Source organism: Haliaeetus albicilla, chromosome 18 (genome assembly GCF_947461875.1).
Source record: "Haliaeetus albicilla chromosome 18, bHalAlb1.1, whole genome shotgun sequence".
In the NCBI taxonomy this organism is placed as follows: Eukaryota; Metazoa; Chordata; class Aves; order Accipitriformes; family Accipitridae; genus Haliaeetus; species Haliaeetus albicilla.
Window position 1 is genome coordinate 27,324,635 of NC_091500.1, and position 26,394 is coordinate 27,351,028.

At 35.7% G+C, this 26,394-nt stretch overlaps 1 protein-coding gene across 1 annotated transcript in view; it reads right to left on the reverse strand.

Annotated features, from left to right (window-relative positions):
- The window catches only part of COL21A1 (collagen type XXI alpha 1 chain), a 115,104-nt gene that overhangs the window by 53,807 nt on the left and 34,903 nt on the right, over positions 1 to 26,394 (reverse strand). Inside the window, exons 4-12 of the mRNA XM_069805984.1 lie at positions 25,511 to 25,679; positions 25,161 to 25,377; positions 22,623 to 22,796; positions 19,895 to 19,972; positions 17,533 to 17,541; positions 15,956 to 16,039; positions 13,667 to 13,729; positions 3,170 to 3,223; positions 2,235 to 2,288 (exon numbers count right to left, since the gene is read on the reverse strand). Of these exons, the coding sequence (XP_069662085.1) occupies positions 2,235 to 2,288; positions 3,170 to 3,223; positions 13,667 to 13,729; positions 15,956 to 16,039; positions 17,533 to 17,541; positions 19,895 to 19,972; positions 22,623 to 22,796; positions 25,161 to 25,377; positions 25,511 to 25,679 (902 nt within the window). The remainder of the gene's footprint in view (positions 1 to 2,234; positions 2,289 to 3,169; positions 3,224 to 13,666; positions 13,730 to 15,955; positions 16,040 to 17,532; positions 17,542 to 19,894; positions 19,973 to 22,622; positions 22,797 to 25,160; positions 25,378 to 25,510; positions 25,680 to 26,394) is intronic.

Consider the following 26,394-nt stretch of genomic DNA (forward strand, 5'->3'; position numbering starts at 1 on the left):
ATCTCTGCAGGAGCTGTGATTACTCTTCCATCCATTCCCAGTTCCCGAAGAATAAGGAAATTCCCTAAATCTGGGATGGCTTTGCTCCTACCTCTTACTGCAAATATCAAAGACCTACCAAGCTTATCAAATTTCTCATCAGCTTACTCTGGATGAGTGAAGTATTAAAAAATAAGGTATTAAGTACTTTCTCTAAAAAATAAACAAAATTAAACCAAAATACACTGATAAAACAACTTTCACACTTTGAAAAATGATTTCTTATTTCAGTGGAAGAAAGAATCCACTTAGGTGAAAGCACTTGGCAATTGAAAACACAAGCCAAAACATCGGTTCTTTTTATTGTCCTCGCAGGTGTCAGATATCAGGAATTCCAGAACTTTTGCTACTGATACAGAAGATATTGACCTGACAATTTGTCTGTGAGTTCCCTTGAACAGTTACAAGAAAAGGCTAAATTATAACTTGGCACTACCTGACTTGAAACAATAGAAACAAGCTTAGTGGCTTGTTCCAGTAGACAGGATCTACTTCACTCAGGACAAAGAGCCAATCACCAAATCATTTCTGGACAATCACAATGTCTTCTCTCTGTTAATATCTAACTTTATATTGAGCTATATATTTCAATTTGTTTAATTTATTTCAGTCGTAATGAAGGAATAGTAAATTATGCTCAGGAAGCTATTTTATACAATATTGCAATTTCTAAGACAAAGGGTAAAAGAAAAAATACCTCAGTGGTATTTATCAAAACCATTCATATCTAAGCAGATTTGGAGAGATCTGTCACATATTCACAGAAGACAAGAACATGACCACAGGAATGATAGCTTGTGGGTTAATGCTATCAAAATATCTCTCAACAAATAAGTATTGAAAAAAGGCAATAGAAGGGAGTTCAAAAAATCAGCAAAGCTTATAAAATAAACACTTCATCCATCCATTACTTCTTAACAAAAAAGAATGGAGCCTTGATTTCTGCTCAGAAGTGGTGATTCAATTATTGGATAAACTAAAACACTTGGCAATGGAAACAGTTTTAAATTAGTTGCTACAGAAACTTTACAAGTAATGGGATGAAATTAAGAGATGAAAATTTGGAATGAATCATCAGGAAAAAAATTCTCATGGCAAGACTTATTTTACAATGGAAGAAGTTTTCCAGAACAGTGGTGGAAGCCCTATTTCTTGGCACATTTTAAACAAGGCTGGACTGAGCTTTAGGAAATATTCTATCTGTCACAACCCTGCACTGCCAGGAGAATAGTTTTTCATCATCAGTATCTTACTTTCTGCACATGGCCCAATACTGACTGATCAATTAGATTAACATCTAAGAGCAATTAGATTAAGATGCCTAAAGCACAGAACACTTAAGCACATTTTTCAGCTCTAATAATGCATTTAAGAATTCTGCTGAACAGTAATGAATTTAAGGACATGCTTTTAATATTGGGAACTTTAGAAGAAGGAAATTCTACAGTAAAATCTGTTTGGAAAACAAGTGTGTGTTTCACAAAAAAAGCTTTGAAGTTTTAATAAACCAAAACAGATTTTTATCACAATGAACTTAGAACTCTTCTAAAAACACAGGGCAAAAGTGTGAGAGAAGGGTAGACACAGATATTTACATATCAGTGAGACTTGCCAATAGCCAATGGCTAGTTTATTCACTGCATATACAGCAGATCCAGATTCAAATTTATCCTGATTACCAGAAGGGAGTTATATATAAGCTTCCACATCTGTCTGCAGCTCTAATCTACTGGCTATCCCAGCTAGAATTTTTCCACAAAAACCTTTGGTTTCAATTAGTCAGTGTTCTCTGATAAAAAGTGCCATGCAAAAATTCCTACCTAGCTCATCTGGGTGCTCACTTAAAGAGAAAAAGGGTGAAAAGAGATAGAAAGAAACGATTCTGGCAGATGTTCGTACTGTGCTTCCAGGTACCCATATTTAGATATGCTTTCTAAATATAAATTATTCAGTGCAATAAAGGTGTTACTGGCAGTGCTAAAGCCTATATAAACTTTATTGAATAAAGCTGACCAGATTCAGAACTGAAGTAACATTCTAAATTTAGGATTCTTATTTGTTCTTTATTAGCTTTTTAGTAAACAATTCTCACAGAAGCCTCGTATGAAAATATTGATACTCTTAACTGTACAACCAAAAATGATAAATGGTAAGAGTAAAATCTTTTTACTTATTACACTTTTTTTTATTTTTACCTTAGCCCCATCTTTCCCTGGCTCTCCTTTGATACCTGGTAAGCCACGTGGTCCCTAAGAGAGAAAAAATGAAAACCAGCTCAAATATTAATACAATCCGATACAGAATGAGACACAGAAATGTAATACAATGTGACCCAGGGACTGATGTGTCAGCTGGCTGATCACAACATTTCGGTAACTGAATACAAAAGCAGAACCAAGCATGAAAGGTATCCAGCATGTATGAATATGGCACACTATCATAACACATGACTGGGGAACACCAAAACAATTCTTTGCTCTAACCAAGGACCACCCCAGAAAAAAAGGACATCACACAGTCCGTACTAGTCCAGAGACGTTCCCTTCCTTCCAGATGTCCATCTGACAGCCTTCACAATATGCCATGTTGCAGGCTCACTCTTGGCCCCAGCATGCACTCAGATATTTAATTCAACAAATTAATAAATCCTTGACTATCCAGCCAGACTGGATCATGGCACAAGTTGAATACAGCACTAGTTTCCAATAACTGTCCCAGTAAGGGCTACTAAATTAATACAAAGAAGAAAGAAAAAGAATTCTCCTCCATCCACCCTGGCTTTATCTGAAACCTTCTTTTGGACATGTGAATTGTGGGTAATCAACCACCATGACAAGGCTTCAGATCGCTGTTACTGATTGACTCCTGGATCAGGATGAAAATGTCTAAGCCCCAGCTAAGACCTGCTCCAGCAATTAGATTTGCAGTCTCATTTTCAGCCTACTACAAGGCCCAAAGCCGTGTGAGTTCCAAAGCAATTCACCCAAGGATGGCCCCGGACTTCATGCCATTCCTTGAGCCCTTTTCAATCTCCACACCTCAACTCTCAATGACAAACAATGAATATTAGGAGAGAGTTGGTGGGATTTGCCTCAGATTTTCAAATTGTAGGAATGAAACAGAAACTTACTTGAACGCCTGGAGTTCCTGGGATACCTGGAGTTCCTGCTGATCCCTGATATCCCTTCAGAAAAGAAACCAAGACTTGTGACTCTTCGTAAGTTATATTTACAAATTTCCAAACACCCATTTCAGGAAAAAACAATCCTCCTGGTTACTAGAGAACTGTTGTCACAACCCTGTCATTTTAAGTCACAAATTTTAGTAACTGCTATCACAATCATACATTTAAGATTTAGACGTCAGCTTTCAGAAGCTTTCATCTCTGCATCTGAAGCTTGCAGCCTCCAGACCTTATGCTAAAATCCGTTATTCTAGAATTGTTTCATGAGAATGTAACAAACATATTGTTTTATTCCCCATTGGGAAGAAAAAAAGAACAAATTAACCCACATAGGTAGAGGCTGTTTTTTCCTCTCTCTCAAGAAAAATAGCTGAAAAATGCCAGGACTTTTAAAGGCTTATTTCCAGCTACAGGAATAAGCTTTAACAAACAAGACATGTTCTAATACATTATGCAGCTAGTTTTATAATATTATTTATAATATTCCATTCTCAATGCGAAGCACTTAGCTACAAACCTGAAGGTATATAACAGGCTATGCAAATAAAAAAAATAATTTGAATGACTGGGACTACGAAAAGAAATACTAAATAATACATAATTTGAAAAGAGAATTTCAGGAATGCTTTACTAGAAATCAACATTGGTGGAACAAGAGAACTTTTACAGAACCCAAAATATAGGCCTGAGGTGTTTTGGTAGATTGGGTTCTACAAGTACAGCAAAGATACCCAATTTTTATTCAAATTAACAAGTGCTTTAGAAGAATCCTTTAACAGAGGCAAGTAACTGAAGAACAGGAATTTTACCTAGCTCCATTAAAAACACATCATTCCAATGGACAAAATGAGCTACAAAATGGTGGGTTTTTTTAGAAATATAGAAAACAAGAAGAGAAATTGTCCTCTAAAACTCTGAGGCTATTTGGCTCTGACTTTTCAACAGGCAGCCCAAACTCAGTTTGATAAATCCCATAAAATGCACTATCCAATTTCAAATACCCAGAATTTGATCTTGATTTGAACTGAAAGGACTAATAATCCTATCTCTTAATGAGTTTCAGTCTTCAAAATTTAGCATAAAATTTAATGGGGGGATTTCCACACTGGTAAAAAGGAGCTAATAGAACCTTTTCAATACAAGGCAGGCAAGTGTATGTCTGATTTCTTCTTTAAAACAGTCAGAGCTTCCTGGGAATAATAAACAGAGCTAAAATTATTTGCTGGGTTAGATACAAGAAAGTACTTGCTGTGCCCTCTTCCCAAAAGACATTTGAGCAGATGCCCGATGAGCCAGCTGGCAACATTTAGTACAGAAGTAAACAGAATTCTAGGTCTCTGTCATACATGGATCTTTTATCAAGCATTTCAGTCTTAGTGCTCAAGACAGTTCTAGCAAAATCAGTTTTAACTGTAAATGGTGTAGCATCCCCAGATTGCTTATAGGCATCCTGGGTAGCTGAAACAATTCACCAAGCCAAAAAATATCTTTAAAAGTTTATCCTTTTATTTCTTCTCCAAAAAAAGCAAAAAGTTTGCATGAGTTCCTGTAGGATATAATTCTATATAAATAAAACTTTATTTCACATTTTAGATCCCTCAAATGCAATTTCCCTTCCTTCTCCTTCTAACTGAGTAGGGGAAGAAGTAGAGGAGGACAATTTCCTGGCTGAACTGAATTTCACAATTCATGAGATGAATGGAGGATTGCAGAAGAGTCTTCAGCTTACAAAACTGCATATTTAGCTCAGAGCTAGATCTTGTAATGTGATTTCAAAGCAAATCAAACACATTGTCAGTGTGTTTGTTTAATGAAAAGCCAGACAGAGAAGATTCAAAAGGAAATTCACAGAAAGTCACAAAAATGAGAATCACTGTCTAGTACAAATAATGTAGCAATGTGGACAAGTTAAAAACACCTTCTATAAATTACGAAAACTGGCCTTCATAAAAACTGAGCATGTCTTTGTATCACTACCCCTTTTGCAGTACAGATCATCAAACCGTATGCTAACGCCTACAATTTTTTTGCACTAAAGTCAGTTCAGGTCCTCTTTCCCTAACCTCAAAGCTCTCAGTAGGAATACATGTGTGACATACATATATGTGCTTGAAGAACAGCTGTCCCGTAGGTGACATTTTATGTAAAAGGGACAGAAGTGAAAATTCCCATTTCAATTGACACAGACAAGTTCAGGACTGAAGGTTCACTTTCAGATAAGGTGGAAGCACTAAATTTCCCACCAAAAAGAATTCTTTTTATTTGGACTTGGTCTTCTCTCATGAACTTTTCAGAAAACACACAAATGGTGTGAAAAGTATTATAGCTAACTCTGAGTTTGATGCTCAGTTTTGAATCCAGTTGCCTAAACGTAGGCAGCTCCTGCCTTTTGAGATTCCCTAGACACACAAGCAGCGTTAGAAGATAGTGGCACAAAATATTTGGGATTCATTTATCCTTTTGAAACAGCAGTGTGGGCAAGACAAAATACCTTACAGCATAAGAATCCCATACCTCTTGGGGTATATTAGTTAAACATCTGTTGACTAATATGGGAGTTTAGACACCCAGCGTCTCTGTACACATGTAAACCCTAAATGTAGGTGTCTTAAACTGAATCCCACTGATGTTTCATCAATGTTGTCAATCAGCACTACTCCACAGCACCTTGTTTACATTCTCATTCATTATTTTACATCAGTGCAACTGCAATCAGGATTATAAAAAAATCTCCCTCTCAATTTGTTGTGGGTGGGAACAGTACTGATAAATTTATGGTGCCTGAAAATCTGTAATGGCAAAGTGATAAACAGCAAGATACTGAGATGCTTAGTTTTGTACCAGATGGCTGGGTATTTAAAAAAATCACAGATAAAATGTAACTTTGGAATTTAAAGAAAATGGCAATAATCTACAAATAATTTTAAAGGGAAAAAGTTGAACAGACTTCTTAGGCCAAAGAACTTACATAAAGGACACAGACAAATTAGCAATACTGTCATCATCAGTGAATTAAGAGCCTTGCTGGAAAATGAAAAGTAGTTTACCTGTAAGGGAAAAAATTGAGCAAGAAGGACATATGACAAGTATTAATTCCAAAGAACTTTTAGGTGCAATAGCAGAGTAAACCTCAGAAGTATATCTTCAATGCACTTGCATGCCTAAAGGACAAAAGTTCAGACAGCATTCATGGGTATATCACATCAGACAAGTATAAATTAAAAATAGAGGATGCACTGTTAAGGCAATGACAACTGCACTGCACGCTTCCTTACTGAAAAGCTTTTGAAGTCACTGAACAACATAAATGACAAAGGCATGACAACAGGACTGCTTGGGAAAGACGAGGGAGAAGTAAACAAGCTCAATTTGGCTAGGAAATAACCAAGGATCAACAGTAACAGTCAAAAGATATTTAAGGACTGTAAACACTAAGTAAACAGAACTATTTAGGGTGATGTAACTAAGCATAATGGAATTCAACTGCAAAAGAAAAATTTAACTTGATGTTAGAAAAACATCCTGACAGAGAGGTCTGTGGACCTCTTGTGGAAGTCTCTTGTGGTAAATATTTAGTACATTTAAAGCACAATTATCTAAAGCATTAGAAGTTTTCAAACCCTTTTCATAAAATACATTCTATCTTAAAGCACAGAAATTCTACTAGCTATTCAAGCATGTATCCATGCCCACACTCAAATCTGCAGTCATGCTATGACATTCTCCATCACTGGGAATATCAGTAACTAAAATTCTGCAAGGCAAGAGAAATCTTAGAAAGTACTTGAGGTATTCGAATTAAGTGGTTTAGCCTTTTTCTGAGAAGTTATCATCTAATGTTTTTGCCTCAGGTCCTTCCCCCTCCTTTTCTCAAGGAGCTTTTTTTCCCATCCCTTCCTCAAACAACCTTCTCTAACACCTCACTATGCCTGTACTCATCTGCCTACTGCTTCTCTTTTTCCTTCCCCTTCGGACACGTGGATCAGTCAGGTGGCCCTCTCTAGCAGGTCGGTTTGAAGCCTGTGCCTTACTCCTTTCTCTGGGACTTTCTTAAGCAGTGGTAACTCAGGAGCTCACAACAACTGTCATCTCCTCTCTCCTCCCTCTGTTAAATAAGCACGGCCCTGTAGAGGGACTTCTCATGGCACCTGCTTCTGTAGGCTACCAGAACTGTCTCTGCAGTGAAGCCCCTCTGTCTATACATACCAAAACATGAAAATGAAGGACAGATCCAGCATTAGATCACAAAGGTAACAAAATGCAGCTTTTACCCTCCAACATAAATTTGGGGGTGACTCCTGATCAAAGATTTGTAAACACATGAACATTATTATGGGAAAAGTACAGAAAAGAGTTTTCGTTGCCTTGTCTGTTGCTTTTTTTTTTCCTTCATTTTGTTTTAGCCTGTTTAATTATTCCTCCATCTGATTACGCTTCCTTCCATTGGCTACTGTGTCATCTGCCAAGGCTTCCATAGTTCAGGACCACTAGCAATATATTTTACCTGAGCATGATGTTCTGGGTTCAAATACCACAAAGGAAAAAAAAATCCATCAAGATTATTAAATAAAAGGTCATAAATCCAGCTTTAAAAGTTCCCGAGCTTCAGAATTGTGGAAGATGGGATGATGTACCAAGGGAGTATAACTTCCTGCTTGCTGCATAGATGTTCATCCTTATCATCTGCCCTTGGCCACTGCTGAAGATAGTCATATGGTCTTTTGTCTGAAATGTACAGCTGTATGCAACACAAGTCAGCATCAGGCATCACCCTGATTTCAACGTAGTAGGTCTCAGTGAAGCCATTACATGACTGTATTAGTCAGAATGGAGCAAACTTATTTTCTCTAAGAATAACAAGGTCACAGTATTACTGAGGAATATGTATCTTTCTGGAATTGAGAGAAGCATTTTACAGCTGAATTACCAACTATGTCTGTGAAAGTTTTGCGAGAAAAGTAGCTGCAGAGTTTATATCAACCTAAATCCCCAGGCAAACAATCCAATAGCACAGGTAATCCTATGTATACATGAAACTACTACCCATTTTTATTCCAAAAGTACTGCTGAAATAGCTGGCCATTGCCATTATACTAAGTTCATCATGAAAGATTTGGCCTTCAGTTGGTCACCAAATATTATTAAACTCTAGGTAGTACAGCTGTAATAATGTTGTATAGTTTTGGAAATGGTCATTTGGAAATGTAAATATTGGAATGGTCAAAAATTACTTACTATGTGAGGCTTTTGATACCTTATGAACTCTGTATCTAGGTACATCAGTAAAGTCAGTCTCACCTTTAAGCTGCTTATTGCTTGTGGACACAGTAAAGACAAGGCAAATGGTTCCAAACTTTCAGGAATGAAACCAGATGGAATACTGGAAAATTGTCCAGATTTGCCAGCTGTGCACTTCAAAGTTCAGAATTGACAAATAAGTGTATTTTTTCATTTCTCTCAGCAGACCGATAACCTATCACCTGTATTAAACACAACTGATCACTGCATAGATTCTGTTCATTTACTTTTCCCCTTAACTTGAATTTTTCCCCAGTACATATAAAATACCCTTTGGAATAAAAAATGGCTTTGTGACCACACAGTCAGGCTGCTGAGCATTCTCAGGGCCAGCAAGCACTCCATCTGCTTCTTTCTGATGAATAATGTCCATTAAAATGAGTTCCAGTTGAGATTCAAATACTATTTTTACCCTTGTGCTCATTTACCAGTGCTATTTCTCCTGACAAGACAATTTAATCATTTCAGGTCCTCAATGACATTTTTGATTGAAAAAAATGTATTTTCATTACTTATTATGCTTCTCACTTTTGTGCTTTTCTCCAGCTACTTCAACTGACCTTTTCTGTATGTATCAGAGTATGGAAAATAAATAGAGGTGGCAAATAAATGGAAAAAACAAAAACATATAAACAAAACTATTTAAAAAAATAATTAAAGAATGACTGATAATGAGTCAAGCTTATGTTCACTTCCCCAAATATTACAGCAAACAATTTTACTGTGTAACACCAGGTGAATAATTATTTTCTGGTAACATTGAAGATATTCACAGGAATTGTTTTGAATTTTTCTGGACTAAAACTATCTTACAACAATCTAGCCAGCCCACAAACAACAAACTAAATTTTCTTTGATGTTTACTTTAAAAATCAGTTACATATAGTAATATAAATGCATGCCTAAAACCTTTCTCAGATGAAGAAACAATTTGTTGACCAGTTATACTGTTCCAAGAAAATGAATACCAGATAGGCATGCTGGAATAACTTTAGAGAAGAACATAAAAATGTGTTTGGGAACAGAAAAGACTGACTTTCCAGGAAAAGCTTTTCATGCAAGAGCCATTTGATTAAACAACACTGACTACACAACTACCTGTAAGCCTGTTGTGCTGTCTGAATTAAGAGCTTGCTTTTCAGAGTTCCCCAGGGGATACAGCTAGAAAGATTCATATGAGCAAAGTTATCTCAAACAAGGAAAATCACTGACAGCACAGAAAACGTGCAAGTCGTATTAGCAAATAAATAAGTAAAACAGAAACAAAAAGACAGAGAGAGGAATCTGTTTTCCTGCACAGTGTATCTAAAGGGTCTCCCATCGTTCATGGCTAAAAGCTAGCCTGGAAAGCACTCAAGAATCTATGGTAAGGAACAATAATGTACTGGCCAGAGCTGCAGATGATCTAATAGGTTTGCAATTATGTCCTTGCAAAGAACAAGTGCAAAAAGCTACAGCTGGTATTTCAAAAAAATTAGTTAATAAAGCTATAGGAATTAACTGTAAGCACTTCAAATAACATGAACTTCAATTCAGCAAAATGGTAAAATTTCTCCTTTAGTGGGGCGTTCTGGTTGTCTTCTAATTGTCTGAGATGTTTTTGATAAACTTTTTTATGTTCAGAGAATGTCCATCTATGCACGTTATGACTCACTTGCAGGAAAAAAACATAACTGCCAGATTATAAAATTACAGAAAGACTACAGTATCAATTTATTTTTCCTTCATGATTCACACTGTTACAAATTTCAGTGCTTATGGGAAGATATATAGCATTGAATTGGAAACCTGTTAATAAAACTATGAAAAAGTCATAACAAATTGTTTCTAAAACAATACTGCTGCAGCTAAGTGGACACTTCAGAAATAAAGGCTTAAATCTATTTTTTAAAAGACAGAAAGGAAACTGACAGTTCCCTACCAATATCCAGTCCAGTCTGGCTTCACTAAAGCTCATACAATATCACTTTATTTTTCACAACATTGGAGTTAGCTGGATTAAAGACAGCTCTGCTACGCTTATCCATACTGCAAGTCTACTTCTAGCCATCAGCATGGTCAAACTGTGATGGACACATTCTCCCATGCAACTCTGGGTTGAGACAGTTTGTAGAACTGTCTTTGTACAGAAGAACAGGACTGCTCTTCAGACGTTTAAGCACCATCAATAATCAACCGAAAAGTCATTCTGATTAGATCACACTTCCCCAGCTCAGATTCCACCCATTCCTGTTTTAAAACCTCTATTTTCATGATGGTCTGGAACTACAAGGTAGTATTTTATAGTACTGACACTTTGTCCTGGTTTCGGCTGGGACAGAGTTAATTGTCTTCCTAGTAGCTGGTACAGCGCTATGTTTTGGGTTCAGTATGAGAAGAATGTTGATAACACTGATGTTTTCAGTTGTTGCTAAGTAGTTTTTAGTCTAAAGTCAAGGATTTTTTCAGCTTCTCATGCCCAGCCAGCAAGAAAGCTGGAGGAGCACAAGAAGTTGGGACGGAACACAGCCAAGGCAGCTGACCCAAACTGGCCAACGGGGTATTCCATACCATGTGATGTCACATCTAGTATAGGAACTGGGGGGGGGGTGAGGGTGGGAGATCACCGCTCAGGGATTAACTGGGCGTTGATCAGCGGGTGGTGAGCAATTGCACTGCGCATCATTTGTATATTCCAATCCTTTTATTATTACTGCTGTCATTTTATTAGTGTTATCATTATCATTATTAGTTTCTTCTTTTCTGTTCTATTCTGTTCTTATCTCAACCCACGAGTTGTACTTCTTTTCCTGATTTTCTCCCCCATCCCACTGGGGGCGGGGGGAGGGGAGTGAGCAGCTGTGTGGTGCTTAGTTGCTGGCTGGGGTTAAACCATGGCACACTTTCAATTCAGATTGTTTTCTGTATTTCTAGTTCCAAAAGACTTTGAAGATAATAGCTATCAAAAGCTGCCTAAGACAAAAGGAGAAGTTTAAAAATGTTTTTGTATCACAGGAAAAATGAGAATCTTTGCTTGTGGAACTACTGAAAAATTCATGTACTTACTGCTCTCCTGGGCCATCAGGGCTACCATGGCCAGGTTTCAAGTCCCATATTTTAAAACAGAGGAATTTTCAATTTTTAGAAACAATTGAATTTCTTGTTTTCAGTGCCTATTTTTTTCCTATCACACTAACTCAGCTTCTAAAAGGAATCACCAGAGTTAAATGAACTAGCTGCTATCCCTAAGAAAAAGCCAACATGTAACTAAGCAACAAAATAGAAATGTGAACTTTTTATAATGTGTAGCATGGAGTTTTCTCTTTGTAACTGGTAATATTTATTACCCTTACAGCATACACACTTCCAAGTAAGTATCAATTTCACTGTTTCCATCTTTAGCTGACAGAGAAATGCTATGTATTACTAGTATTAAAAATTCTTAACAAAACTAGAATGTTAGATGTTTTTATGAAGCCATTGAAGTTGGTGGGTAGTGCCTCTTTAGTAGGATTAACATGCTAGAGGTACTAAAACTGATACGCAAGGGCAGATTTGGGAAATACTTGTGATTAGTTACAATAACATCAGTAATCTTTCTACAGGACAGAAAAATTACTAAAAGAGTGAATTTAAAAGTTCCAATCCAGCCCTTTGTTGCTCTTCTCTGAAATCTCTCTAGTGTGTCAAGTGTGGACCAAAATGGCCCAAAATAACTTAATATCCCTTCTAAGTCTCAACCAAACCCAGAGACTATTAGATCCCTAGTCCATAACCCAATTTTTCTTTCATAAATGATTTTGTCTTCTCTGCACTCATCCACTTATTTTTTCTAATGTTTTGGGACATCTTATTATATTTTCATTCCCAATAGCATTTGGGACTCCTCCCTAATTGTATTTTCTGTGGATTTCAAGACATGATGCTTACCTTCTCTTCTACTTCACCATGGAGATTTCAAAATAACACTACAATGTAAGGACTCAACCATAAAATTCAGTCCTCACAATAAGAATGGAAAGTTACAATGAATTAACAATTTCTAGTATGTGCAAGCACTTTTCTTTTCCTGCTTTTGGCATCCAAGCAGAGAAATTATTCTCTTTACAGAAGCAAATTATTTTTAATGCTCCCAACTGTCTTTTACCTTTTCCTACTGCTTTTTTTTTTAATATAAATAAAATAGCTTCTAATGAATAGTAAGCAACATCAGAGGCCACATTCTTAGAAAAGAAACATGGGTGGTCAAGTCTCCCACCTTTTGGCCTGACTTCTCTTCACACACCATAGGCATGTGCACACCACCACTTTGGTGATACAGAGACTGCAGGCTCTTAATAAAACCTTACTCAACAGAGAAGCTTGGCTGTCAATATCTTAGAGGCTTCAAATTAGATTCAGAGATCTAATATATTTTTTTAATGAAACCTTAGGCTATTTTTAATATATTTATTTGCTTTTATTACCATTTTATAGTAATAGTAACAATAAAAAATGTTAACCATGAAGACCAAACAAGCCATTGCCAAATCTGTCATTTTTATTTTAGGGACATACGTTATTCATCTACTTTCTTCCAGTCTTTACCATCCATACTAATGGAATGCCAGCTTGAAAAGTAAAATCTAGGGTGAGAGAAAAATACAGGTATTTTTATGATGTATGTTTTAACACATAATGTTTAGAACGGCAAAACATCTATATTTTTAACATTGTACATGCCTGTCTACATATTTTGATGCACTACTTGAGGCAGCCTAAAAAGAAATTAAATGAACCAAGTTTAAACATGAGAAGCAATCCCTAACACAAAATGGACAGGATTTTAGCTGCCCTAAAGTGCTTTCTAATCCAAACATTCTTAAGCAGTAAAGATTGAAGGTCAGAAGGTGATAACTTAACTGCTGCAAACTGATGCAAAGACCAACAGGAGCACTCATAGCCTGTTCTCTGCTTTACAACAGCGCTTAACTCATGCTATCATTTTTACAATATTTTGGCTTGAAACGAAAATAATATGATTAACATATTCATAGAATTGTTACATTCACAGTTTCAAAGAACGGAGACAAAATCATCTAAATTTGAAAATCTGGTATCAGTGGTACATGTTTTTCTCCTGTTAGTTTTGCATTTACAATATAGGACTAAGTTTTTAGTACTCACAGGCTTACCATCTGGACCAGGCTGACCAGGATAACCATGATTCCCAGGCTGCCCAGGGTCACCCTATGGAGAAGCAATATGTTAACACACAAAAGATATGACAGAGCATTTTAAAATTAGCACAGAGCAACCTTAACCCTAATACATTCCACAAAACAGCAGCTGCAAACCCAGATACCTGCTATTGAGGAGTAATTCTGACAGCTAAGAACTGCTCTTGTAACCCCCTCCCTGGGAAAATTCTCCCTAACTAGGACTTGAAGAAGTGAGACCATGCTCAGTTACAGCACATGTTTGTCCCATCATCTCAAATGCTTTCAAGCTTTTTAACATCTTAATCAATAGAAGTAAAACCACTTTTCATCAAATAGATGAAAAAATCTTTACTAAAACCTTGTTAATCTAGTAGTTCTACTCTGAAGAAAACTCTCACCTGCTTTGGCTGAGTCTAGCTCTTAAAGCAAAAGCACTGGAAAAGGCAGGAGCCAGAATTAAAACCTGTTAAATACTAAACTCTCCACGCACTTATTGCCATCTAAAAAAGCTATCCTTTTAGATTTCTTCTTATAAGGCCTTTGCAATTATTTTGATAACCTCTGTTATGACCATGTTAAAGGAAAAGTCAGTTCCCCAGGCTTCATGTTTATGGTAGGAAAGCAGGAACATAACTTAATATATCCTCCTAGTGTATTAAGTTCTCTGTTTATTTTACTAACGGACTTGAGTTGAGCCCAGCAAACTCCAGTAAGACTTAATCTATAAAAACATTTTATGTCTACAGTAGTGTTAAGCAGGTACTGCTTTCTTCCTGCAGGTCAGTTTCAACTGCTGCATTATTATAAACAGGGAGGACATTAGGAAAGAAATAGGAAACTAGCTTTCAACGTGACTGTGAAAAAACATCATTTCACATATAAACCACAGCGATGTAATTCTGAACTAAATGGGAAAGGATAGAGAATAATGTCTCTTTAGAAAAGTGTAACAGTTATTATTTGCTAAGTTAATAATAAGTTATCCAGAATTATTATTGTCCACATTAAGAAGTCCAGTTTGAGATTTGAGTGAAAATAAATTTGCTTTCAAATATACTATCTAAACTATGAAATGTTATGCCTTTAACTTGAAAAGGTTAAAACACAAATTAAGTTTAAAGTTATACAGTTTGAAAGTCCAATATTCAAAGTTAAGAAATACTGTAACTAAGATAACCGATACAACCTTATATTGGCTTCCTTTCACTCTTTCTGCAGTCTTTTGTGTTAGGCACCATCTTGTCACCTGTATTATTCAGTTATCCCCAAACAAATATTATACTGCAATGCAACTGAAAGATTGCACATGAAGCAGGGATCTAAATAAAATTGTATAGGTCACCCTAATTCTGACATTTCAGATTCCTTCATACTTTACAGGATGTGGCTTTCAATTTTTTTTTTTAATGATAAATACTTTCTTCCTTCTCTCTCTCTTTCTCTCTTTTTTCTGTAATATGCTAAAGAGAACAAAAAAAGGAAAAATACCACAAAAATTCTATTACATGAAATTATAATGATCTCCATCTTGTGGACTCCAATTCCCTGATTAGAAACCCTCAACATTGTAGCAAAAAGCCCTTTGACTTGCTGCAGCAGACTGTTGAAGACTTATATAATGAGAGTAGAGGTTTTTTAATCATTTGCTTACTGAAAGATAAGCAGTTTGCGGTTTTCTTGTCTACCCTTGTAAGACAAGCTAGCAACTCTGGAAGCACTGCTTAGCACAGTTATTGAGAAAGGTACTATAGCAAAATACTAGGGATTTGAGTTTGCCATGTTAGATATCTGAGACTTAAGTCTGGTTCTCATTTTAATCCTTCACCAACACTGAAGGGAGGTCATCAGAACAGCTAAGGTGGAACTCTCCCAGTAATCATCTAGTCCATTTTTTAAGATAGAAGGAGAAAAACCCTCTCCATTAAAAGACTTTTATTAGCAAACCATTTCACTCTCAAACAATTAACAGTGCAAGATCATTTGCTGAAGAGTAGCAAGTAAACACAATTTACATCCATGAACATTTTCCTTAAAAAATAAAAGGTGTATTTGTGTTATTAGGAGTTATGGCACCAAAACCTGGCCTTGAGGATCCTAATCACTATATTCATGCACTGGAAACCAGAACTAGGAGAACTTGTCCCCTACTTTTTTAATCTGCCTGACTACGACTGGCCAACATAAGATTTGGGGAAAAAAAAAAAAAAGAAAAAAAAAAGTCATGTATGCTCAATAAGACAGAATGGAAACTTACTTTGGGGCCTGGAGGTCCTTGTTTTCCTGGTGGGCATATGCAGGGCGCAGGTGTTGAGCCTACATCACTAGGACCATTCATGCACTACCAAGAGTGAAACCAGCCATCAATACACATGCCAAAAGCATTCAATAAACATGTAACATTATATGAAGCTCATTTCCTAAGGTTGCATAGGTCCTGACTTTCACTCCTTTGTTCAGCTGGAATTTCTGCTTACCTGAATATTGCCCTCCAACTACTTTGAATGCATGAATTCATCACTTTACCCAGAAGAAAAATAAATAAAAAATTAAGTACCGATACTAGGCTGATATCTGAAACTGTATTGGCTTTTCCACAAATATTTTGTCTTATAGTTTGATAATTTTAAATCTGGCAACATGCAAAACTCTTCTCCTAAACTAATTGCTATTCATCATTTGAAGTGTGATCAATTATCAAATATAACTGATTAAAGTTTGTAAAAAGAATCTAATAAATTTTATGTCTAGCATAATGACCACAACCGATGGGCATGGTATCATGTGTAGCAAGCCTGAAAAGAACATAAAGCCCAAGTGTCCTAACTCCTGGGCATGTGTCCCAACTATGAAGCTACTTGAGGAAAGGTGGGGCATGGCTGCTGCCACAGGACCTCCTACAGGTCACAAGTCCTGGCCCTCACGGTGCCCATCCTCCAAAGACCATTAGGTCACCTCCTCCAAACTATGCTCCCTATAAAAAGAGCGGTAAACTCTAAACCTTTGCAGACCACATCACTCTCTAGAGACTTTTTTGTTCTGAAGTATTTACTTGTCACCATTGAGACCACATGAAACCTCAGTGTTTTACCAAGGCAGGCAAGGGGAGAGCTACTAGATCAAATCCATTTGTCCAAGGTCAGGCACCCGAAATTTAGGTGCATCTGTACAAAATGCTGAAGTTAGATTTAGTGAATTCTTTTTCACCCAGCAAGTTCTTAGAGCTACAGAAAGGCAAAAATTTAAGAATCCCAGATACAAAAAAAAGCAGATTTTGTATTCAGTATCTAAAACACTTTCAATAACATTTTACCTATATTTTCTAAAATAATGTAGACTTTTTTACAATGTTCTCCGAATGGAGTTCTTTCTCAGGGTCAAATGATTGATCAAAACACCAGTCCACGTTTCCTTTGCAATTGTACCAAGTGGAGTGACGAGGATGGTTAGGGAAGCTATCATATTAAGCCTTCAAACAAGCTCCCCTTCGGGGAGCTCCCATTAGCCATTAGCATGATGCAGTTAACAGCTACCTGACTGTGCATATCCCCATTCCTTTGCAACAGCATCTAGCCCTGCAAATAAAAGCAATTGAATTGAACCCGGGAAAAAAAATCAGGCCATTTATTCTAATAAAAGTGGGTTTCTTCAGAAAACTGATTTTTAATTTGCCTGTTGGCTAGAGTTTAATTAATGGAAATCCAGCACTTTTAAGCTTAGCAAACCTCTGTCCACCTTTCAAAACAATGAGTATATTCCCTAGAATAATAAGAAGTTTATTTAAAGTCAAATACTACCTTAAACTGAGTTTGAGCAGTTTAGGATTGAGCCTACCTCTCCATTCTGAAACAAGAAGAAACACAGTTTAAGAGTACAGCAATATTTGTAACATGTAAAATGCAGTCATTTGTAAACAATACCAAAACCAATCATAAATTTAGGGCTATAACTGTCAACGAATTATAATTCAAAATTTTAGACATTTTAGACTTTCTCAGACTTATGTGCAGCTGCTATCAATGCATATGAATTTTTAGTTCATTTTATTTAAGGGTCTTTCAAGGGAGCTACTAGTGGGAATTTTTAAAAGGCAACAACAAAACTAGGATTAATACTAAACCATATAAATATTTACACAGTAAATATTTATATTTGGGTCAAACCTTTTGCCAGGAGTAACTTATCAAAAAAATCCTCTGCTTACTTATTCATGGCAGAGAATGTACCAAAATATTTCTAAAATCTCTGATCTCTGCCTGAATCCAGCATCTGAGAAAACACACAGAAGCACAGAGGCAAGGCTGGCTTCTTCTTGCTTTCCTGTGTGACTGCATTAGACTCTGCTATCAATTGAATTGAGTTTTTCAGTATCTGCAGCACCATGGAACAATCCATCCCCAAATATTTCAGCATACCAACCATGAAAATGTCTGTCTTAATGGTTTAGTAGCCACCATTAGCTACACCGTGCACAGTCACCACAGACTTCATACACAGTCTGTGGAGAGAGTCAGCTTCGTCTGTACTCAGTTCTCACCTTAGGCAACCTCAAGAGAAGGTTGTCTTTCTCCACGGATCATAGCGAGAGCTTAAAATCACTGTGCAGCTAGGTATTTCTGGGAAAGGGGATGAATTCAGGCTGTAAGTTGTACATACAGCCCCTGCTTAGTTCAGGAGCTCTGATACAACCACACTCTGACAGAATACAACCACAAACCACATATTCCTCCTTGGAGATCAGCCAACACCTCTATTTTCTAAAGGAGTCCAGAATTTTATGGGTAAAGTCCAAATTTCATTTAGAACAACAGCAAGTAAAATTAAACTGGCAAAAAGCAATCCTTTTCTTGGACTTCTTGCCAAATTGCAGAGAACGCAAGATATGATGGACTTTTTAGTGTTTGCTTTCTTTATGCAAAGATTTTTTTTTAATTTTTTTACTTTTCATATCCTACTTCTATTTTGTAAAGAGCAAAAAGATACATGGTGCAGTTAGATAGCCCAATACTAAATTTACTTCAGTATTTAAAGCTAACTTTACAAAGGTGTTCCCAAGCCCATTAGTTCTTGATGCACACAGTCAGATTTCAGAACAGCTAATAAACCAGCCACCTACTCGTTGCTTAAATGAAAGCTGTAAGTTTTGAAAAAGCCCTCATACGGGTGCTGATTCCGATAGACACACTGGCCCCAAATAAACAGAAGAAAAACAGACTAGCTGGGGGTCTGTGCAAGTCTGACAAAAAATAAAATATCTGGATGTTGAAGATTCACAGATTCTATTGTCAAACTGGCAAAATGGTCCTAATACTAAACCAAATCACAACATGAAGGATATGGGTTTACACAGTAAGACACTGGTGTCTGATTATCTTCAGCTCAGTTTGGTTTAGACACCAAACAAAGGAGGACATTTCGGAGGAAACTGCACGTATAAAACAGTCTCTTGCTTGTACTTTGAGATGGGAGTTGGATGCTTTTGAAAATCTGGCTCCAACTGTGTGTCATGAATGGTTTCCAAATCTGTTTGCATGTGTTTTACATTTCATTGCATAATTAACTGTAAGTAAGAGGGCAAAGAGAGGGTCAAAGGATCCCCATAAGCTTCCTAACTGTGTACATGTATCATAAAATCCTGAAGAGGATTTTATTTTTGTCTGATCCATAACACACTTCATGAAATCTTGGCAGCATTTCAGTTAATGGGATATTTAACACAGATATAGATCAGCATAGATACTTCTGATAGGAAAAGGTGATTTAAAAATACAGGTTTGTTGGTTATGTAAAAAAATTTCAGAGATTAAATGACCTGACAAGTAGTAAGAAGTATATCAGGTAAGTTAAAAAGTAATATTTAAAATATTTTACACTGCTGTAACCTAGTAGTTTTACTAATTTATAATGTTTAAAATCTTAAATTTTAACAGAAGATTCTGAGATTCTCCTATACTGCTGTCAAATTTCCACCATCAAATATCTAAAGTAAAAAAAACTTTTAAAACACATTTGCACAAAAATAAGGCTGAAAACAGACAGGTTCTGTGTCACTTGATGTTGCACAGGTAACAAGGATTTGTTTGCACCAGCTGAATCACTGTAGTATTACTTATTTTAAGAATTCATTCAGTCAGCTTTAAACAGTGATTTGTAAAAAATGCCAAGTAGTCCTCAAAAGTTCATCTATCATACTCACAAATCCCGGGATCTCACAGACTGTTTCTCGATTATTTTGCTCTGGGTCACAGTAGATTCGCAGTTTTTGTATATCAAACTATAATTCAAAACATAAAAGACTTTTTTTAGAGAAAGAGTTAATAGTCTGACATTGTTAGTTTAAACTATACTCTTCTTAAATAACATCATCCAATGATAAAAAATGAACAAAATATTAAAAAGCAAGAGAAACTGGAAGCTCTGTGTGTCCACTACAGTTAAAAATCAGTTAAAGATGTAGAAACATTTTTAGTCAGGCTACTCACAACAATTAATACGTGCAGCCAATTAAACGTTCTGTAACAGAATTATTTAAAGAAAAATAATCAATCCAAGATTTTCTTTTCTAAAATAATAGAAATCACTGCCCCTAATCCTTGGCAATAAATCCAAACACACAAAGCACGAATTACGCTGGCTGCCAATATCATTGGGAAACAAGTTACAACAGCACAGGCAAAACCAACCTTTTCCTTTTTACCTTAACAGCCCTGGGAAGATGTTTCTACACTGACCTGTCTCATCTAGAGATAAGATTTTTACATTTCAGTGAAGCATCAGAAGGCATCCCTGACACTTGAAAGAATTTGCCTTAGAGTTTAGCTGGATAATGTAAAGCTTTAAAAAGCAAGCAATAAAAACACTGGCACCAGGGGAGCAAAAGTTTGTGCCATTCCGCTCTGTTGCTATACTTCAGAAAAAGTAAACCACTGACATCAGTTTTTCTAGCACAAACTATCATGACTGCAAAGAGAAAAAAAACCCTGTTACACTTATTTGAAATCATAGACTATAAGTTGGACTATACCATGCCTAGTAATATGTGTTTTCAAATTTAAAATGTCTCTACAATTCACAACACTTAAGTACATACACAAGTTTATCGTCACTATACTGGAAAGCACTTCAGCCAGTAAGATCCTAATTAAATCAAGAACACTTGTGAAATATCACTAGAAAAAATCTGAATCAGAGCACAGAAAGAGAATGAAAATTCAGCAAAGAATCTCTGCAGATTCTTGTATCATGCTTTGTATCCAAATCCAACTGATTTATTTCTTAAAGGATTTCAAAATACCTTTTCACTGAAAGGTGGTATGCAGATTAATTAAAATATTTCTCTGTAATCATAGTTTAAACAGAAAAATCCTGGAAAAGTTTGACTGTTAGTGCTTTGCAGAATGCATCACAGTCTGAGAAAGTGGAGAAAGGAAATACCTTTTTTAGATTATAGAAATCATCTGGAAATATAAAATTGCAACCTGAGGCAGATTTTCTACTTTTCTTCTAGTCCACTATCATAAGAGGTTCTTACACAATTTGACATTCCTAAAATGCTTTCATTTTTATTTTAGATAACATGTCTTGCTACTAACATTCTTTAACTCAGAAACTGTATTACTGGGAATCTATAAAAGTCCCATTTCTGCAGTGACTTAAGAGAAAAACCAAGACACAACAAAAACAAACCAACCAACCCTCTAATCCGAGAATGCACACAACTATAAAAATGGGATAATCCTGCACTGACAGAGAAAATGTATGAGACTATTGATTACAATTCTGAAATCTCTACTTTCTTTGCAATAAGTGCTTGAAGTCCTATGAGAAATCTGTGACAAACATTCAGCAGTTTTCACAAAAGGGTACGTTAGTATACGGACAATGTTACCACCAGAGATGCTGAGTCACACACACAGTGTGTCATCCAAGTTTCCATGTACGCTTTTAGAGTATGATAATAATAGAACTGAGGCCTGGCTACAAATACACAAATGCAGGAGTAACTGAGTAAAGACATCTGAACAGAGTTAATTAAGATGATGAAAAATATATTAATATTTTTTAATAGGAGCAGTAAGGATCATGAAATTAGAGTACAAAAAAAGCATAGCTTTCAAAATAACTAAAAATAACATCTACTTATGTAATTCAGTATTTCTTAGTACTGTTTCCATGACTGTCAGACTAATTAGTAATGTCATTACCACACTGCTATAAATATAAGAAAACAGTCTAATTAGCCAATATCTGGAACACTGTCAACACAATAGTTTTCACCACTGGTCTACACAGCCTTTACCTATACAGCCTGAAGTTTTAATGAGCTTTTTGGTGTCTGCAAGGACTGCAGGCAAAAGGACTTTAACATTCCTCAGAATAGAGGAGAACCTTGGTAGAGGGTTTTCGGCGGGGTCCAGCACAGCAGAATCAGTAGCAGTTTGAGTATCAAATATTTGCAGTATGACAGAAACAGAGTTGACACACCTTGTAATTTTGTGACAGCTAGTGATGAGAAAGAAACTTCATCAAAATTTTGTTCTCTCCCTCTTTTACCAGCATAACCCATACACTGACAGAAAGAAATTATATGCAAGTGTCAACCACAGAGGAAATCCCCTGCTTTGAGACACTGCTTCCCAAACTCAGACAACCAAGTCGCATCAAAGTTGTGTTTCAGCAAAAATGAATGCCCCTTGAAGTCAGCGAGACCAATTAAGCACCCACCGCACAGGATATATCAGTTGTGTTGAGTCCTCCTGATCATTTATGTTCCCTCTTAACTATTAAAATTCTGTATATTAAACTTCAGACCATTTACACTTCAGTGTAAATTAGAAGAGTAAGTTCAAGAAAACAGAAGGCAGCAATGCAATGTTAACCTATAGCAGAATTTCTGAATTATTGTGGTTTTAGCATATGCTTACCTGTACAGTTTCCTCCTTTCCAGAATACTTTCCTATTTGGGTTAGGCCACTAATGTAAATACCTAAAACAGGATGTAATGGCTTTGTTTCAATTTCTTGGTCATCTATATACAAAGTTACAAAGTCTTCTGTTACTAAGAGACGAATTTGATGCCAGCCTTCATCAAACAATGTCTAAAAAAGTGAAGAAAACAGAATTGTTTAAAACAAAATGTCTTCAATTTAAATAACAATAAAACTGCATTTCAACGCTTAAACTACTGTTACTAGTTGAGATGATCAATCTTCCAGATTTTGTCATGCAAAAAATTGTAAACTGTATAGGCAAAAAAGTATTTGCCAAGTAATATTATAATTGAGAAAATGATATTTGGTAATAATTAATCCCTATTTCAGAATTATTTTATAACTCACATAAATTTTTTCAGTCTATGATCTTGAACATGCTTAAACCTGTATTTGTTAAAAATATGAAGCCAGAGGCCTTTTTTTATCAGTGGTATAATGTCTCAAACACTTCAGATCTTAAATCATGGTGAAAACAAACTGGTACTTGAAAATCTTTCTATTCAATCTCTTATGAAAAAAATTTTAAAGATGACATGATATTGGCAGAAAGAATCACAATATTGCAATGAATAAACCAAATATTACATTCATCATCTCACAAAACATCAGATTTCTAAAGCTAAGATTTAGTTTAAACAAATAGCATAGTTCTATGAGTAACAGCAAATGAGAGATACCTTTAAAGAAGTATTTATACCACCTATCTTAGAAATGAAATTCAACATGGAAAGAAATGCCTTCTTCCTGAGCCTATCCATTAATTTCAAAAACAAGCTACCTCTTCCGCCTAGCCTAGACTAGAGGCTTATCTTTTACATAGCTAACTTTATTAAAGATTAATCCCACACCAAAGTGGTATACATAAGAGTAAACTGAAACATGCATTCTTCAGTATATTATATATCTTTGTTACCTTTTGTAGACATTAACAGAAATTAAGCCTACTTCACTTAATAGTATACACCCTTAGATAGCACCTCTGTTTCTATTTTATTTTCATTTGCAGATTGGGTTTTTATTTATTTACAATGGCTCCCATTACAAGATAAAATAAACAACAGATCAGAATATATAACATTTCCATTTTCCTGAGTAGAAGTGATAAATTATCTTAAAGGTTTATTAAATTAAAAGGTTCATTAAAAGCATAGTGACATTTATAGCATGTTTAGAGACACACAGCTCTAAAAAGGGCCTCAACTTACTGTTCTCCATAACAGCAATACAAACATGCAGACACACACACACAAAAAAAGCAAAAGTCTTATTTTCCTGGTGAAGTTCATGGATACCTGGGACTGCAGGAATAAGACTGATTTGTCACTGCAGCTGCCAGAAACAATTAATTTTCAGATTGACTTGAAACTGAATTTTCTAACAATTTCCAGTAAATCAAGTTTAACATTGCTTCTTAAAAAAAAATAAAATTATTTCACTTACAAATAATTATGAAAAGGCAGAGGAAGTTTGGGAAGAAAAAGTAAAATCCTCCATCCAATAACAGAAGAATAAAATACCTCTCCCTAGCAAAAGCTTAGTAGTTAAGACTTTCTCTTGGATAGGAGTCCTTCCTTCTATGAGGATTTATGTTTCAAATTCCTTCAGCCTGATTTGGAGTAAGGCTTCAAATGCAGGCCACCACTTCCCAGAAAAGTTGAACCCACTTGGCCATGAAGCGCTCCAGCAATAAATCTTTCTCACTCTTTGTCTGCCAAAGCATTCCTCTTTGTTCATTTAAATAATACTCCTGCGGTAGGAATGGGAATCTCTGGGCTGCATATAATCCTCTATATGGCTACAAATACAAGAGTAGACACATTCAATCTCCTTCCCTCTGTCTCACCTGCAACTGAGACAACCTTTCTCACAAGAGTTGAATAATTCACTGGAAATTACTGAAGAAAGATTGAAAGAGAACCTTCAGATTACACTAGAAGACAATAAAATTGGTTTGCACAAAGAGGAGACTCCCTTCAGTGAGAAAAATAAGCAGCTGAAAGGAATTTTCATTCAACAGAGAACTAGACAAATCCAGGTTGAACTCTCATTTTTTAAGTTGCTATTTACTCTCCTTGAGAAGAAAGTAACTTCTCTCATTATGTATTTTCAAGGAATTTAGACACTTAACAAAAACTCTCTCTAAAAATAGACTCTTTTCATTCACATTTTCTAGTCTCCATATCAAAGGCAGAAAATACTTTCCAGCACATATTAAGCAAAGAGCTGTGTGAAAAAGTCTCTGTGATCTTCACAATTACCTGCCGGAAACTACTGAGTAGAAAATACCTGTAAAGTATTTACAGCGACGATCACTGTGGACACTCTCGAAACATGTGTAAAGTACCCCCCATCTATTTTTAAATGACAAGTAGTCAAAAATAAGACCATGCATTTTTAAAAACCATAAAGGGCAAAGGAATAATGTGTACTTAAATGAGTATTCCAGCATGATGGTGACTTACTTCTTACCTTTACACGAGGTGCAGCAAAAGTAATAACTTGTGTGCCATTTATTAAACTTGTTGTAGTGAATGAAAGTGTTTTCTCTTCTCCATTAATAGTGACTGCTATCTGTGGTCTCTTATCCAGACTTAGAATTCTCCACAAATCCCACGTTTTTTTTACTTTAAATCTTTGTGTGGAAACAAACACATACGATGGAGGCAGACCTTCTGGAAACACATTCCTAAACAAGGAAGAAGGAGGGGAAAAAAAGACAATACTTGAACATTTGTATAAATCTTAAAATAAGTCTCTCTCACTTTAAGCAAACGAAAAAACCTTACTAAATGTAGAAGTGTATTTAAAAATTTAAATACCTTGTCAATTCTGACAGGTCAACACGTGAGGTTACTTCATAAGCTTTTGCATTAGTGGTTGGTATTTGAATTCTCTTTTTAACTTTTTTCTTCACACCTAATCCTACAAGAATGTCAAATCCTTTTTCATCTCGAGCTGCCACTGGAATTCTTGTCGGACAAACAGATTCTGCAAAGTAATAAATGCAAGTATAGTTCAAAATATGACTTAAAACTTTCAGAAAGTAACCTCCCATCTACCTAATTTTTTTGTAGCTGCCTTTCAAGAAATAAGAGAGAACTGAGAACTGCCAGTTAAGTATAAGATGAGGGAAGTGACATGCAGAATCCTCAGAGACATGAAGTGAGAATACTGAGATGTCATATTGTACTGCAATTACATTCACATACTATTTTGAATTGTCACTAATTGTAGTTAGAATATCTGACTAATAAAAATATTGAATTTCATTTCTAAAATTGTATGGTTTCAAAATGCTACAAAATTACAGATGTTAATTTCCACGATGCACTAACAATATGGATTAATCCAGCATCCCTCACAACTATAAAACTGGGTTGAAAATGGGCAAAGGTAGTCATATCTACAACTTTTTGTCATCTTCTTTTGCTCAAAATGGACTCTGATCTATTTTGTCTGTTACACTGAAATCTGCTTGAAGCTATTCTCACTGGACAAATATTGTCTGATATATTTTCTGCGAAAACTAAAGTTAACTGAATGTTATCTCTAATTGTCTTTACACAAAAACAATATTAGTCAGTGAACCTAAGCTGTCTCAAAAAAAAAAAAAAAAAAAGGTGAGATAGCAGAGTGAAATTTAATGCTAAAGCCACCACTGTATTAGAGTAATAATGAAAAGAAAGAAAGCAACTTTTTGTTT